General features: G+C 52.7%; 2 protein-coding genes across 7 annotated transcripts in view; both read right to left on the minus strand.

Moving 5' to 3' along the window:
• Positions 1–6223, minus strand: part of ZNF862 (zinc finger protein 862) — a 36567-nt gene extending 30344 nt beyond the window's left edge. For 2 of the 6 annotated variants that reach the window (XM_031025463.2, XM_031025462.2), the window contains exon 1: positions 5925–6222. In XM_031025463.2, coding sequence (XP_030881323.2) covers positions 5925–5948 — 24 coding nt within the window. In that variant the 5' untranslated portion in view covers positions 5949–6222. The other 4 variants (XM_081799879.1, XM_081799880.1, XM_081799881.1 and 1 more) reach the window with 4 other exon arrangements.
• Positions 6224–9925: 3702 nt separating this feature from the next.
• Positions 9926–16809, minus strand: part of LOC102743568 (SCO-spondin) — a 48844-nt gene continuing 41960 nt past the window's right edge. Inside the window, 14 exon segments of the mRNA XM_081800884.1 lie at positions 9926–10523; positions 11149–11299; positions 11895–12025; positions 12322–12382; positions 12534–12629; positions 12875–13089; positions 13852–13898; positions 14009–14151; positions 14255–14382; positions 14541–14743; positions 14882–15028; positions 15489–15597; positions 15768–15941; positions 16280–16543. Of these exon segments, the coding sequence (XP_081657010.1) occupies positions 10501–10523; positions 11149–11299; positions 11895–12025; positions 12322–12382; positions 12534–12629; positions 12875–13089; positions 13852–13898; positions 14009–14151; positions 14255–14382; positions 14541–14743; positions 14882–15028; positions 15489–15597; positions 15768–15941; positions 16280–16543 (1892 nt within the window). The 3' untranslated portion in view covers positions 9926–10500.

The following is a 16809-nucleotide window of genomic DNA, read 5'->3' on the forward strand; positions in this document are numbered from 1 at the left end:
GAGGGCACGTACTGAATGGAGCACTGGGTGTTATAGCAAACAATGAATCATGGAACACTACATCAAAAACTAATGATGTAATATATGGTGACTAACATAACATAATAAAATAAAATTAAAAAAAAAGAAAGAAAGAAACCATCAGCACTTTTCATAGAACTAGAACAAATAATGCTAAAATTTGTATGGAATCACAAAAGACCTCGAAGACCTAGAATAACCAAAGCAATCTTGAGAAAAAAGATGAAAGTTGGAGGTATCACAATCCCAGATTTCAAGATAAAGATATATTACAAAGCTATAGTAATCTAAACAGTATGGTACTGGCACAAAAATAGACACATAGATCAACAGAACAGGATAGACAGCCCAGAAATAAACCTTCTCATATATGGTCAATGAACTTATGACAAAGGAGGCAAGTATATATAATGGAGAAAAGACAGACTTTTCAATAAACGGTGCTGGGAAAACTGGACAACTACATGCAAAAGAATGAAACTGGACCACTTTCTTACACAATACACAAAAAACTTCAAAATGGATAAAAGACCTAAACACGAGAACTGAAATCATATAAAACTCCTAAGACAAAACATAGGCAGTAATCTCTTGGACATCAACCTTAGCAACATATTTACAGATGTCTTCTCAGGCAAGGGAAGTAAAAGCAAAAATAAACTATTGGGACCATTCCAAAATAAAAAGCTTTTGCACAGCAAGGAAACCATCAACAAAACAAAAAGGCAACCTATTGAATGGGAGAAGATATTTGTAAATGATATATCTGGTTAATATCCAAAATACATAAAGAACTTACACAAGTAAACACCAAAAAAAATCTGATCAAAAAATGCACAGAGGATTTGGATAGACATTTTTCCAAAGAAGACATATAGATGGCCAACAGGCACATGAAAATATGTTCAACATCACTCATCATCAGGGAAATACAAATCAAACCACAATGAAAGATCACCTCACACCAGTCAGAATGGCTAGTACCAAAAAGACAAGAAATAACACGGGCACCTGGCTGGCTCAGTCAGTAGAGCATGTGACTCTTGATCCCGGGGTTGTGAGTTCGAGCCCCACAATGGGTGTAGAGACTACTTAAAAATTTAAAAATCTTAAAAGAAAAAAGACAAGAAATAACAAGTACTGGTGAGGATATAAAGAAAAGAGAACACTCATGCACTGTTGGTAGGAATGTAAATTGGTGCAGCCACTGTGGAAAACAGTATGGGTGGGGTCCTCAAAAAATTAAAAATAGAAATACTATATGATCCATAATTCCACTATTGGGTATTAACCCAAAGAAAGCAAAAGTACTAATTCAAAAAGATATATGCACCCCCATGCTTATTAAAGCATTATTTACAATAGCCAAGATATGGAAGCAACCCGTGTCCATTGATAGATGAATGGATGAAAATGTTTTATATACATATTGCTCAGCCATAAAAAAGAATGAGATCTTGCCATCGTGACAACATGGATGGACCTAGAGGGTATTATGCTAAGTGAAATAAGTCAGACAAAAAAGACGAATAGAATGACTTAATTTATATGTGGGATCTAAGAAACAAAACAAATTAACAAAAAACTGAAACAGACTCATAAACACAGAGAACAAACTGATGGTTGCCAGAGGGATGGAGGGATGGTGGTGGGAGAAATAAGTGAAAGGGATTAAGAGGTACAAACTTCCAGTAATAAAATAAATTGGACATGGGGATGAACAATACAGAATGGGGAATATAGTCAATAATATTTAATGATGTTGTGTGGTGGCAGATGGTAACCTCACTTGCAGTGAGCACTGAGTAATGTATAGAATTTTCCAATCACTATGTTTGTATATCTGAAACAAATATAACATTGTATGGCAACTATATTTCAATAATAAAATTTAAAAAAATAGAATTGTCCCTGCCAAATGTGTATGTTTTAAATAACTATTTGCTCTTAGAGTATCTTCCAAAGCAAAATGTGATTATATTTCCAAAATCCTGGTGGAAGATGGGCTCCACGAAACAAGGCAGTCAGACAGGAAAGGGGTACACATAAGAAATGGGCTAAGGAGGGCCGCCTGGGTGGCTCAGTCGTTAAGCATCTGCCTTCAGCTCAGGGTCCTGGGATCGAGCCCCGCATCAGGCTCTCTGCTCAGCGGGAAGCCTGCTTCTCCCTTTCCCACTCTTCCTGCTTGTGTTCCCACTCTCGCTGTCTCTCTCTCTGTCAAATAAATAAATTTTTAAAAATCTAAAAAAAATAAATGGGCTAAGGAGAGCCAACATGGGGAAGGGGGAAGAGAACATTTGAGATTATACTGAAGGAAGATCCCAGGATGATTACTGTACACCAGGACTAGCAAGCAAGCTGTTCCGACTGGGACAGGTTAAACTTGTGACCAAGGACAAGCAGGACTCCCTATTCATGCCCAACCCCCCCTTCTTCCTGAGGGAACAGGTGGGCTTATAATGAAAGCCAAGAGATCCATCACTTTAGCTTTAGCATCCACAAGGATGAAGAGTACCGGCAGGACTGAATGCTTAGATAATAAAGGAGTGTCTTCCCAACAAGAGTGACTGCCCTAACTCTGGTATTTCTCTTTTAACCAATATGTGGCAAGAGCCTTCTGATTCCAATGTAAAGAAAACACAAATCTTGAATAAGAGCAATTTCTTATCTATAATATAAAACAAAGAATATCTCTGGATGTTCTATTTTACTGGTTCCCACTGTCTATAGGGCAGAACTCTGACATAGGCCAGCACCAAGTTCCCTCTATCTGAACATAACCCACCTTCCTAACTTTAGCTCCACCTGGAATCTCTATTGCAGAATGATTAGTGTAATTGCAATCACTTAACATATCTTGCACCTTTCTTCCCTCTACACACCCAACCTTTAGATTCCCTGACTCTGCCTATTTCCTCCTACCTACTTAGTCTACCCACTCATCAGGGTCCTATTCACCTTCCATCTCCTTCACGAGGGATTCCCTAACCACCTGATCTATGCATTTCTCCTTCCCCTGAGCAAGGAAGCCTTTGCATCCCTCATGGAGCTGGAGGTACTCGGGAAGCCTAGGCTGACTGGCTTATTTTATAACCTCTTCACCATCACCTACCCCGTCCCCCCACCACATTATGCAGACAGTTTTTCATAGGCACTTAATTACTTCATTCAACATACATTTATTATTGTTTCTCACGTGCTTGGTGCATGGTGATCCTAAGACATGGAAAACAAAACCACTATTGTTAAGGAGATTAAAATCTATCAGGAGGTGACAGGCATCAATGATGTAAGTGCAATAACAGAACTGGGCCCAGAGAAAAATGAGATCAGAATGACCACTTCCATGGAAAAGACAGAGGGGGTAGGAACCAGAAATGCGGAGGCAGTAAATACATACACAATAAATACTCCTATTTGGCAGCACCAAAAATCAAATGTCTCCCAGAGGGCACAGGAGGTGTCAGACTGCAGTGTTCTTCAGAGCATTCACACCCTGTAGCAGAAGGGCTCCTGGAATGATGCTATTTTATGAGTCATTCATTCCAAAAATACTGAGAACTTATGAAATGCCAGATGCGGCTCCACTGTCCTAGCTGGGGATATAGCACAGAGTAAAGTCAGCACACATGTAAATAAATAAATATGAGAATTTTATATAGTAATGAGGGCTGGGAAGAAAATAAAACAGGATAATGGGATAGAGTGATGGCGGCAAGTCTTTGACTTCTATCCATTATTCTGCCAATGGCAAGCAAGATACCCCACACCCAATCCAATAGGCCAAGACTGCTTTTAGTTAATAAATATCACAAAATAGCACCAAAGGAAGATACTAACAATAGACCAAACCACTACCTCAAGTGGACCCCCAGTCTCCCAGGCTTGAGCCAAACATGTATATATATATATATATATACTCACAAGGGAACTTTAATATAGCACAGACATTCTACCCAGCCTAGTTGCTGCCACTCATTTGCAAGATATCTAACACTGCCAGTTTGTTTTGTAATCACTTTATTTCATCTTTGGATAACCTTCTAATTTCCCAGGTTAGGAAACTGACACACTGTGGAAGGGTGAGCATCTTTTTGAGACACCCTGCAATCAAGATTAGAATCTAGAGTGAAAGTTCCAGTCCCCAGGGTTTTCAGTTAGTGGTTGGGCCTAAAGAGGACATCAAATCTCTCCCCTACCTCCCAAAATGTTTACATTTCTCTCTTCTCCCATTAAAAGCCAAGAAAGCCTAGGGGTACCTGGATGGCTCAGTCAATTAAACAACTGACTCTTGATTTCAGCTTAGGTCATGATCTCAGGGTCATCAAGCCGTGCATGGGGCTATGCACATGGAGCCTGCTTAAGATTCTTTCTCCCTCTGCCTTTGCCCCTCTTCCACATAATCTCTCTCTCTCTCTCTCCCAAAAACAAAAAATAAAATAAAATGTGGTAACAGAAGCTAAGAAAGCCTACAACTAAACAGAATAGCTTGAAATCAACCTCAAATTACTAATTCCAACTTTCAATGCCAATTGCTTATGATCCTTTTTCCCCATTACATTTTGCTCCCCAAACTTGGTTCAGTCAAAACGAATCCAGGGATATTACCTGAGAGTAAGGGCCATTTCCTTTACTTCTTTGATATCCCCTGTAGTGCTTAACATGAGGCTGGCACACAGTTCACCTTCAATCTTTTAGTTAGGTTCCGTTGAGCTTTATTTGTCTTAGACTGTTTACTTTGGTTGTTTCAACTGTTAAATGCATCCCTGTAGCTTGTGAAGGGGAGGGAGTGTGGAAGAGAGGCTTAAGTAAGGGGTACCTTCTTTTGGTAACTCAGTCCTTCCCAGCCTTTTCAGGAGAAGCTACAGCGTGAATAATAACCTCATTATCCTTTCTCTCTTTCGTCTATGGGACAAGCCTCAGATCTGTGGGAAGAACTCCTCAGGGAATGTGGTCACTTCATGTTTATCCTGTATTCCACCATCTCCCTCACAGTAAACCACTGATCACATGTTTATTAACTTTTTTTTTTTTTAAGGAGACTCAATACACACTGGAAAATACGTGGAAGGAATTCCCTTTGCGCCAAAGAAGCAATCCTCAAGAACTGGAAGCAGGCAGCAAACAACATCCAGAAAGATCTTGGTCCCAAGAGGTTGCCACTGTCTCCAAATCAAATGCCTACAACCAAGCTGGTCTTTTGACACAGCCTCTGAGCTCTGGCAATCCTGTCAAACCCACTTCACTCTACTGTCAAGCACTTCCTCCCACCTTTTCTTCCAGCTCACAGCCTCCTGCCCCAAGCCTGAAGAAGTTTATGGAATATGCTTCCAGGCGATTCTACTACTATACGAAGTAGTTAAGCTAGCAACTTTAAGTGGGCAGGAAATACGCCAGATGCCTTCTTTTTCTTCTCAGCCCTTTCTTGGGAAGGGGGATCTATGTAGTCAAGGCCAAACCCTTACCCTGCCTCTCCGTAACCCCTACCCCTTGGCTTCCACTTCGGTCTTAACCAGCCTTAAAATACGCTGGGCCTCTTCGAAACTCCCGACGGAGGTGTGGGAAAACAGGAAGCACCTTCACGTCATTACACTGAGCGGGTCACCCACCCCAGTATCAACCGAGCGGGCCACTGGGCAGAGGGCGGCTCGGCCAGCGGGAGAGGGAGGGGGGCAACGAGGCCGCGCGGGGCTCGGGGCCGGCGCGATCGCTCCTCCCTGCGACACCCGCGGGGAGAAGGCCGCCCAAGTGCGGAGGGAAGAGGTGGCGGGCGAGCGGGCGAGTCCTTCCCTGCAAGGCTGGCTCATCAGCGGGGACTCCGCCCGTAGCGCCCGCCTCGCCGGAGCCCAGGTCAGGGATCTACCGGAGGGGAGAGGGCGGCCCCAGGGCCCTTCCAGGCCTACCTTCCCCGACTCCCTGGGCTCCATGGCCCCGCTTGCGGTGGCCGGTGCTGACCCCGCCACTGCCTCCAGTCCGCCCCCTCCCCCCGCGGCCTGGCCTGAGGATGCCGCCGCCGCGACCACCTTGGGGACCCGGGCCCCCGGAGGGCAGGGCGCCCGGACGGGGAGGGAGCACGGCCGGGAACTTGCTCTCCCTCGTCGGGAGAGCGGGAGCGCTCCCTGTGCCGGCAGAGGCGAGCGGCGGGGACTAGCGCCGTACCGAGCGAACCGCTTTACGGCAGCCGCTTGGCCCTACACGGCGGGGCATCACGGGAAGCGTAGTCCCGCCTAGTTAAGCGGCTCTCAAACAGCTATTGGTTCCCGAAATGCTGGGCCCTGATTGGGCGCCGAGCAGCTCGCTCTCCGCCCTTCCCGCCTCGCTGGAGGGCGGTGGTTATTAGGTAGCTCCCGCACCACGCTCTCCCAGACCCTGCATTGAGGGCAAACCGTTCTCTTTGGGCTGTGAGAATGCCTGTTCTTGCGTCTGTTCCCTCTCACTTTTAGGGCCAGCGTCAGCCTTGAAGGTTTCAGATTTTATTTAATCTAGGAGGGAATTTTTTTTTTTTTTTTTTTTTTTAACATTCATTCAAAAAGCATCATTGGTTGCCTGCCCCGTGCCAGGCACTGTGCGAGGTTTGGGAATGCACAGCTGAATGAAACAAAACTTTGCCTTCGAGGAGCTTATAGTCTATTGGGGAAACTGACCAGAAACAGATAACTATAAAATAAAGACACAAGTGCAAGGAAAGAGGTAAGCACAAGACCCCACTAACGCACACTTTGTCACTGTCTAGAGTATGGTGGTGGGAATCTACGGGATGGTTAGTCAAGGATTTCCTGAGGAAATGGCACCTGAACTGAATTAAGGGGTAGGCGGTAGCGAGGTGAAGTGCTATGGATGGAATTGTGTACCCCCAAATTTGTATGTAACCCCTATGTGATGTTATTTAGATGTGGAGCCTTTGGGAGGTAGTTAGGTTCAGACGAGATCATGAGGATGGGGTTCTCATGATGGGATTAGTGTCTTTACAAGAAGAGACACAGGAGAGCTTGCTGTCTCTCTCTGCCATATGAGGAAACAGCGAGAAGGCAGCTGTCTGTAAGCCAGGAAGAGAGTCCCCACCAGAACCCAGCCATGCTGGCATCTTGGTCTTGAACTCCCATTCTCCAGAACTGTGAGAAAATAAATGTCTGTTGTTTAAGCCACCCGGTCTATGGTATTTTGTTATGGTAGCCTGAGTTAACTAAAACAGGAGGGGGAGAAAGGTGTTGCAAAGAGGGCAGTTGGCCACAAGAAATAGCATAAGCAAAGCCAGACAGCTGAGCAAATGGTGTGAGCAGGGATGGTGTGAGACAGGAAATTATGGGAAATGGCACTGGAGAGATACTTGGGGGCTGGATGTGGAAGGCAGTGTATGCTCCCTTAGGGCGTTTGAAATGAGTTTTAAGCCAGTGAATGTTGTGGGCAAATTTGCACTTTAGTTGGATCAGTCCTACTGCAGAGTAGAGGGTGAATTTAAGGAGGAAAGAAAGAAGACCAAACTCTATAAAAATATACTTGCTCTTTCTTCTCTGATCTTCTTTAAAAGACATGAAAGAAGACTTCACCTGCCTCCATTTTGACCTCAGTTTGTACTTCCTAACTGATTCAGTTCTTTCCAGCTCATGTCTTAACTCAGGCAAAGCATTCTGTGATGGGAACCAAGACTGTCCCCTTGGGCAGTAACCACTGCCCTGAGCCAGCAAGACCCCACATGACTGACCTCAAGACACCGATCAACCTGACCTTTCCTGCCCACCTGCATGTGCTCATCAACTTTTGTCCCACATTTGCCTTCTATAAACTTAGAAGTATTTTCAGCACTTTGGAGATAGTCTTTGAGACATTAGTCTGCTGTCTTCCTGCTGCTGGCCTCACTGAAATAAATTCCTTTCTCTTTTCACCACCGCTCGTCTCTCTGTCTTTGGATTTTGTCTGCAGTGAGTGGCTGAACCTGGTCTGTTTGGGACCCCCGGAGCCAGAAAATGACAGAAAATAAGGAAGTGATTATTATAAAGGTGTTGGTAAAATTAACTATAAAAATGTTTGATGTACTTTTACATGTGTGCGTTTTAAGTCACAATTCAAAGTTTTAAATAAAAAAATCAAGCAAACATAGTTTATGTTTAAAATTTTTATTAATACATATTGCCATACTGATTGTTAAATATTTTGATTATCACCCCTGAGCAGGTCCCAAGTAACCATTTTCCATTATACTATACGACTCTGCTCTTCTAGCCAGGGTTGAATAGAGCTAAACTCAGCAGGGGTCAATGGGAATACCTTTTCTAGAAATGTGAGAGCATTCAATCCATGTGAATAGAACTGTAATATTTGACCTCAGCTCAGGCTGCCATAACAACATAGAGAAATTTACTTTCCCAGAGTTCTGGAGACTGGAAGTCTCCAGTTGGTTGTTTCTGGTGAGATTTCTCTTCCTGGCTTGCAGGTGGTACCGCCTCGCTGTGTCCTCATATGACCTATTTTCTGTGTGTTCTCAGGGAGAGAGAGAGAGAGAGAATGAGCTCTCTGGTGTCTCTTCTTCTAAGGACGCTAATCCTATCAGCCTCCTGACCTCATTTAACCTTAATTACCTCTGTATGGGCCCTATTTCCAAATATAGTCACATTGGGGTTTAGGGCCTCAACAGAGGAGTTTGGGAGGGATACAATTCAGTTCGTAGCTTTGTGTGCTTTAAGCAGCCTCCCTCTGGCCAGGTGCAGTCACTGGTAGGGGAGTCTGTGCTTCTGAGAAAGAAAAATGAGACAGCTGCACAGAAATGAGATCGAAGACTCCAGGTGGCCTTCTAACCTCCAGCTCCCAGCTCAGTCATAGCTATCCCTCTCTGTATGTACCTCAGAGAGCTGTATTTCTGCCCGTGAGTTATCCCTGTCTCCTTATAACAAATTCTTGTTTGGGGGGTTAAACACTGGAGGTGAGGTGGTTGAGACAGCTAGGGTTGGTAACTGAAAGAGTTTCTTCATGAAAAGGTATAGAAAGATGGGACAGTATCTGGAGGGAAATGTGGGGTCAAGAGAGGAGGCTAAGATGGGAGACACGGGATCGTGTTTCTGTTGATGGGAAGGGAAGTGATGGTTAAGCCCAGGTGGGGCAATGCAAGGACCCAAGACCTTGAGGAGGCAAGAGGAGCCAGGACCATAGTACCAAGGGCCCTTTCCAGAGGTAGGGATACTTCTAGATGACACCACGAGGGAAGAAGGAGAAGATGGAGCGGATGTCGGTTTGTTTTGTTATAGATTTGCTATAGACTTCCCCATCTGATGACATCTCTGTGGGACAAGGTCATCTCATGAAAATGTAGGGGAGGGGGAAGAGAAGGCATGTATAGTCATTGCAGAGAACAGGAAATAGAGTTTATAGGGAAACAGAAGAGGTAGGATGATCAAATTGAATTAAAGGCCTGTTTGAGGTTTGTGATCACAAATTTAAGGTAAAAACAGCCTATCTGCAAAATTCTGTCTAGAAGCAGAAACTTAGGCAGATTTTTGAGTTGGAATATTGCCAGGTGGGGATGAATGGAGATAGAAAAGTGAGGGATTTAACGGTACTTGCATTGGAGAGATTTATAATGACAGAAAGGTGGTTCTCAGTTCCAGCTAGGTGCACATGGAATTACCCACGAGGCTTCCAAAGAATCTGATTTAATGGGCTCAGGATGGGGTCTGGGCATTGGTAGGGTTTCAAAAGCTCCTCGGGTGATTCTAATGTGCAGTTGGTGCTGAGAATCACCATGCAGACCGTGACTCCTGAGGGGAGACAGGAGGGAGCTAATGAAAAGTGAGAACCCGGTGGGCTCAATGAATTTGAAATAAATTATAGCAGTGGGGTACTAGAGCACATAAGCTGGAAGGATGGGAAGTCATGATCAGTAAGCAAATATTTGAAAGTGTTTGAAAACGGCTGAGTTTGTGGAGTGAAGGGGAAGGTCACTGTACATAAAGGGGTGAGAACTGAATGGATTATCCACGTGGAGTGTCCACGACAAGGAGTAGGACCCACCAGCTGAACTCTTCTCTGGATGAGGGGAAATGGCAGTTGGAAGCAGGAGAGGGTGGTGGAGCTGGGCAGCACCAGCTAGACTGGAAGAGGGCTCTTTGCGGGACGAAGGGGCAGAACTGGCCAGCAGAAGCCATGCACCAGAGAACTTCAGACTTTATGTGCAACCTGCTGATGTGGAAACTGAGGCACATACATGGGAAGTGACTCGCCCAAGTTCACCAGCATGGCAGATTAACAGAAGCCTCCCGGAGACAGTCCTTGTGCGGGTCGAGATCAGGGCTCAGACCCACTCTGCCCCCCTTACCCCCTTGTCCCCAGAGGCAGACTCTGCACACGGGCTTGTTGCCAGTGTCACTTTATTTGGGAGATGCTGGTACCAGGGCATGGAGTGGGCGGGTCGGCACGGGAGGAGGGGGTCAGTGCCTCCGAGCCCGGTGATGACATGAGGGGTGGAGGCAGCCTCGTGCAGCGGAGCCATCAGTGCTTTGAGAAGTCACCTCCTGGAGGACCAATGAGCGGGAGAGGCACTAGCAAGGAGGCAGTGGTCAGGCCCGGAAGGGATGGGCAGCGGCGCAAACTGGCAGGAGAGGGAGACCCGCCAGGAGGAAGGCCAGAGAAAGGCCCGCTCTAGCCCTGCGCTCCGTCCAGGCGGTACCAGTGTCCCTGCACCTGTTTCTCTCACTTGCCACAGTGTGGCCTCGGGTACCTAACGAGAACCAGGCACCTGGCAGGCGCTTCACACGTGCGCTCTCACTAAGCCCTCCCAACAAGCCCGTGCACATTGTCAGCCAGGCGGTGAGGCTGAGGTCACGGACGCTGAGCAAGGAAGGAAAGAGAAGGGCTGCTATGAAGCAGCTCTGACTGACTCCAAACCCCCAAGCGTGCGTATGATTGGAGAGGAACCCAACAAGAGAGCCAAGAAGCGGGACGGAGCGGGTCAGAAGGGGTCAAGAAGGCAGAATCCCGCGGGGGCCTGCGAGTTGGGAAACGGGCCGCCTTTCGGAAGGCCTGGCCCGGCCCCGCCCCCGCCCCGCCCCCGCCGGGCCCCGCCCCGCCCCCGGAGCCCCCGGAGCCCCCCGCGCCCCCCGCCTGCCCCCGCCCCAGCCCGGCCCCGCCCAGACCCACCCTGGCAGGCGCTGCACTGGCAGCTGCGGATGGCGGGCAGCACCACCGGCTCCGCGCGGCCGCCGGGACAGCGCAGGGTCAGGATCCGCACGGGGCTCTCGGGGTCCCGGCTGTAGCTGCGGCAGCCTCACTGGCTCTGCAGGTACGGCTCCTGGGGTGGGGCGTGGCTGAGCTGGGGCGGGGCCAAACACGTTTGCCCAAAACACCCGCCTTCCCTCCGGTGGCCTTTCCCATCCCGGGGAGGGCCAGATCCCAACACTCCTCGCCAAGCGGGGCAGCCAGCCAGGTCGGGGAGGAGCAGGGCTCTGGGCCCGAGGAGAGCAAGTGCAGGGCAGAGCCCAGTCCGTCTTCTGGGACATGCTCATAACGCCTTGCCAGGAATGTCTGGGACGAGGCTGTGTGTAAACGGCCTGTCCCACAGAGCTTCTCACTATAGGCTGGGCTGTGATTTCGGAGACTAACTTAGCTCCTAATTTATGCCTTTCCTGTTCATGTCCTGGTAGGCCCACAGCAGGAGAAGACCCCCCTGGCAGGGGTGGAGGCCTGCAGTAGGCTCTGGAGCCCAAGCCCGGCGGAGGGTCACAGGGCCAAGCAGCAGGTGGAGGCCACCACCTTGGTAAAAACTCACCCGGGCTCTGATCTGTATCCCCTTGAGATTGACCGCATCCCTCACGTCCCCGGGGCTTTGCCCAGGTCTAGGCTCGCAGTGGTAGGCCCTCAGGGTGCACGGCAGCCCCCTGGCTCACCTCAGGCATGACGTTGATGCTGGATGGACAGTGCCCGCTGCAGTAGCTCACTTCTACCTGGTCCAGGTAGCAGGGGCCCTTGGTGAGGTTGCGCAGCTCGGTGAGATGCCAGCAGGAGGCTGACTGCTCCTCTGTGGGGAGGAGCAGGTGAATGCAGGAGGTGGGGGCACGGCAGAGAGAGAAGGCCAACATGAGGGGACTCTGTGTGAAGGGGACAGCAGCGTGTGGACCCGAGGGGCACCTGCGGCTGTTGGGACAGGGGTGGCCAGGTGCCATGAGGCAGCGCTAGGGGTCTCCACTCCGCTAGTCCTCATGGTAGGCAGCACTGGGGAAGGCAGGCCTCCTAGGGTGGGCATGGGGGCAGTTTGGGAGAAGGGCCCAGAGCAGGAAGAGGCACGGCAGGAAGTACCCCAGGTCCCCTGCATACCCAGAGTCTCTTGGCGGCAAGTGGGACAGCAGCTCCCTGGCTCCTGCACAGTCACCTCGCCCTGCAGAGGGAGTGGTCCCCAGCCCACTCAGGAGGATGGCCCAGGCGCCCCGGCACTGCCTGCTCGAGGCCCTAAGACCAGCCTCTGGGGAGGGACGCAGGAAGGACCCCAGGGAGCCGCTCTGAGAGGGCAGCAGGGCTGCTGGCGGTACCTGGGCACAGGTGAGCGGGGGGCAGGGCTGGGTGCAGACACTCCTCCCGCGGACGCAGCGGCAGCTGTCACAGTCCTCCTGCCATTCGGATCCGGGCTGGGGAGAATGCGGGACATCCTCCTCTCCACCTTGATCTCCATCTCTCTGCTGGTTAGGCTTTTCTACGCTACTACCCCCTCCCTGAAACCAGCGGCCAGAGACTGAAGGCGGCAACAGGAGTTTCAGGAGGGAGGGGGGCCGACGGAGCCCAGAGACTGTCCCGGTGGGATGGCCCTGGCGCAGAGGGGAGGAGCCCGCGGAGGGGAGGGAGGCCTGGGTTGAGGAGGGCAGCGGTGTCTCACCGGGTGGGGATGCCCACGGCGCCAGCACTCGCAGCCGTCCGCGGGCACGCAGAGGCCCGCCTGGCTGCGCAAGTGCCCGTGACCGCACACACAGCCCGGGGCCCGCGCCGCACTGCAGCTGCCCTGGGTCTCCGTGGCGTTGGGCTCCCGGCACGTCCGCTCGCACAGCCCCAGCTCCCCAGGGAGCTGCTGCCACATTTCCCCGGAGGGGCACTCTGCCAGGGAAGACCCCCCACCACCACCACCACCGCTCAGGTCAGCCCTGGGTCCAGCCTCGATTCTCCCCCGTCCCACGCCAGGCACCCCTAGGGTCCCTCCTCCCTCCCCAGTGCTGCCCACTCTGCACTTGTAGGCCTCCAGACACAGCCCTCTGCTCTTATCCACCTTCCCAAATACCAGCGGGACCTAACTCGCATCTTGCCTCTTCCAGAAAGCCTCCCCTGACTAGTCCTGTCCACCTCGACCTCTCCTCTTGTGGCACTGATTTCCCGTCCTGTGGGTGCAGCCTGCTTGTCAGTGGGCCAGAAACCATCTCCTGTCTCTGTTCTGGTGGGTCAGTCTGCCCTCAGCAGCAGCACCAGGCTGGGGTGCTCGGGGCTCACCATACCTGTGTGTCTCTGAATCCACACAGAGCCCAGTGTGCCGGGGCGGGGCTTTAGCAAAGGCCTGTTGACTTTGACCAGGTGGGGGCAAAACAGCACAGGGCAGATACCACCTGCCTGGGGACTGCCAGACAAGGATCCTACTTTAGCTCACGCTCTCAACCTTTGCTTCCTCCTCTGCAGGGAAAGAACCCTCCACTTCCTGCATCGCTCACAGCCCTGCTCTGTGCACACACAGGAATGCCGTCAGCATCACTGTGGACAGAGCAGGGAAGGGGCTTCTTGAAAGAGATAGCACTGCCTTTGCCCTCAGCAGGGCCAACCACCCCCCCTGCCTTTGGAAGGACTGGCAGGGGCCTAGCAGCCATATCTCACCATGACCGTCAGCTAGGGAGCAGTTGAAGGCTCCATCTCGGCAGATACTGGGAAGACAGAAGCATGGGTTCCGATGCCTCCGAGGCCCTGCTCCCCACCGCCATTCTCAGCAGCCCTGCCCTCCACCCCCTCCCCACCCCAGCCCCCTGGCCCTCACCAGCGGGTACAGTTCCAGATGAGCACAGTCCCTGGGGGAAGCTCCCGGGCCTGCTCTTCAAGGGGCAAGGTAAGGCCCCACGGCAGAGAGATCTGGGTGCAGGGGCATGCAGCGGGGGGAACACACGTGCCATGGTGCAGCAGCTGGGGCAGTGCGGGCTCCAGTTATACTCAGACCCACTTCTCCCCCTCCCCCCCCACCTGCCTGCTCCCCCTACGGGAGTCAGGACACAGCACCTGGACGTACCTGCTCTCCAGGGCAGCCGCAGCCAAGCTGACAGGGTTCCTGCACACAGGGGGCACCAGGCTGCAGATGCGAGCAGAGGCGTGGGCATGCGGTGGCACAGATTCTGAGCACCTGGCCAGGTAGGCACTCTGGGGGCGGGGGGGAGCGCACAGACAGTGAGGTGGAGCCCCAGGGAAGGGACTGTCTCCCGACCGGCCCCCTGCCCTGGCGAAGGCCAGCTGGGACGGGGGCTGGAGCTCAGCGGCACTAGAGGGAAGGGCAGGTGCCCACCACCCCAGGTGCTCACCGGGGCAGGGCTGCAGGTTACATTCCTGCCGCTGCTCTGTGTCCCGGGCCTGGCATGGTACCCCCACAGGACCCTCCTCACAGCTCCGATGCCGCTCCATAGTGCCCCCACCACAGGGAGCAGAGCAGCTGCTCCAGGCTGACCAAGGCCCAAGGACAGGGCACTCGTGGTGTGGGCACATCAGGGACCCATTGATACAGATGCTGTGGACAGGGGTCAAGGGCACGAGTCAAGGGGAACGGAGCCTTTGTTTCCCAGTAATGCCCATAACCCTGACCTGTCCCAAGCCTCCCACCCAAAGCTCCCGAGCCCCCCGCTTGGCCACCAGTGGGCAGCCATACCAGTTTTTGCAGTCCAGCTGTGCTACCTCAGCTGGGGCCACCACCCATGAGGCATTGGGGCTGGGAAGGCCACAGCAGCCGGAGGAGATGGGCACGCAGTGTCCATCCTGTATCAGTTGGCCAGGGGGGCAGCGGCAGCCTGGGGGGTGGGGGTGGGGAGGACAAGCAAGATTTAGCGCTCTGGCACACACAGAGGATCCCCCTGGCCGCCAGTTGAAGTCCAAAGCCTCAGGCTGACCCTGGAGCACCCTCCCCCACCCCCACCCCCAGCCCCCACACTGTTTCCACCTCTGGAGCACAGGAAGGGGTCGCTCTAGCCCGCCCTGTGTGGGCCCCACCCCAGGAACCCTTGAGGCTGCCTGAGAGCATCTTCACAGATACAGCCCATCTTGGCTAAGGCTCGCTCTATGCAGGAGCCCTACCCGGTTGCCAAAAGTGACCCAAGGATCCACTTTGCTGCCCTATCATCCATGATCCAGTACAGGAGCACGCCCCCGCCCACGGGTCTCATGCTCTCTGGAAGCAGGAGGCAGCAAAGCAAGCTGCCCTGCTCAGAGGCCCTAGGGCTCCCAGGCTGGGCTGCAGGCACGGCCTGGCCACCTGGGTGCATGGCCCCTGCAGACACTGCACGCGGTCCCAGAGGTCGGCACAGCTTCTGGGGCATCGGTTGGCACAGTCAAGGGTGGGCACGGTGTCCCGGGCTTCGCAGCTCTCCCCTGAGGACCAGAAGGTAGGAGTCTGTGCTGGGGGCCAACTCTTGGGCCCCCAGGACAGCACCCTCCCCTCCCCCGCGTGCCTCTAGGAGCAGAGGCAACATCCAGCTCAGGCGCTATCTTGTACGTTACAGTCCCTGGCCCCTCCCCCCAGATGCCGCCACGGGGGTTACCTGGGCAGGGCGCCACATTGCAGCTCTCAGTCTGAGCCCATGGCCCCCAGCAGCCCCCTCCAGGGGGGGCCGCTGCCTCTCTCCAGCGTAGCTGGAAACCTCCACAGCAGGGCACCTGGCAGGGGCTCCAGGGCCCCCAAGGACTCCATGGCATAAGTCTGGGAGATGAAATGGAAGTCAGTACCCAGGGCCCACCTCCCCTCTGCCTCTTGCTTCCACCCCAAGGCCTCGGGCTCTAGCCCTGCAGACACTCTGACATGCCCTGAGCCCCTCAGACCCCCTTCCTCCTCTTTTCAGCGGCTGCATGGATGCTCCCTGCTGCAGGCCCACCCAGCGTGAAATCCAGCAGGCCCTGGGGGCAAGCAGGAGGCTTAGCAGGCCTGCTAACCCCCTGGCTACTGAAATAAACAGCATGGCCCAGCCCTACCTGGCCAGGTCCCCCACCACTCTCATTTCAGGCTCCCTCCTGCCCTGTTGGTCTCTGCCCCTCCTCATTACCTTGGCAGGCCCTCGGTCCAGGCAGAGGCGCTGCTGGCTAAGTGGGGCAGGGCAGAGGTCTGGGTCTCCAGCCCACGGCCTCCTCGTCTCAGGGTCCAAACAGAGGCGATGGCGGTGCTGCTCCGAAGCCAGCCAGGGGGCCAAGGTCGGGGAGCGGCCAGCTGGGTGCTGAGACCAGCGCTCCTCTAGCACAGTCCTGGAGGCAGGGGCCAGCACGCCAAGGGGCAGGCAGGGCCCACAGGGTGACCACTCGGACCACCCACTCAGAGGAAGAAGACCTAGGAAGGGCGGCGAGTGGGTACCTTCCCAGGGGCCCTCCCCCAGACCACGGATCCCAGTGGACGGGGAGGGAGGAGCCCCAGTTATGACCAGGAAGGGCTGGAAATGGGAAAGGCTGTAGGAGGTGTCAGGGAGCCAGGGTAGGGTGACCCACTGTCCTGGTTTGTCTGGGACTGTCCGAGTCCTAGCCCTAAGAGTTCCAGATTCGGGAAACCGCCCCCCGCCCCCAGTCTTGGGCAAATGGGGACAGCTGGTCTCTCAAGTC

Source organism: Leptonychotes weddellii, chromosome 12 (genome assembly GCF_054177405.1).
Source record: "Leptonychotes weddellii isolate Sample4059 chromosome 12, ASM5417740v2, whole genome shotgun sequence".
Lineage (NCBI taxonomy): Eukaryota > Metazoa > Chordata > Mammalia > Carnivora > Phocidae > Leptonychotes > Leptonychotes weddellii.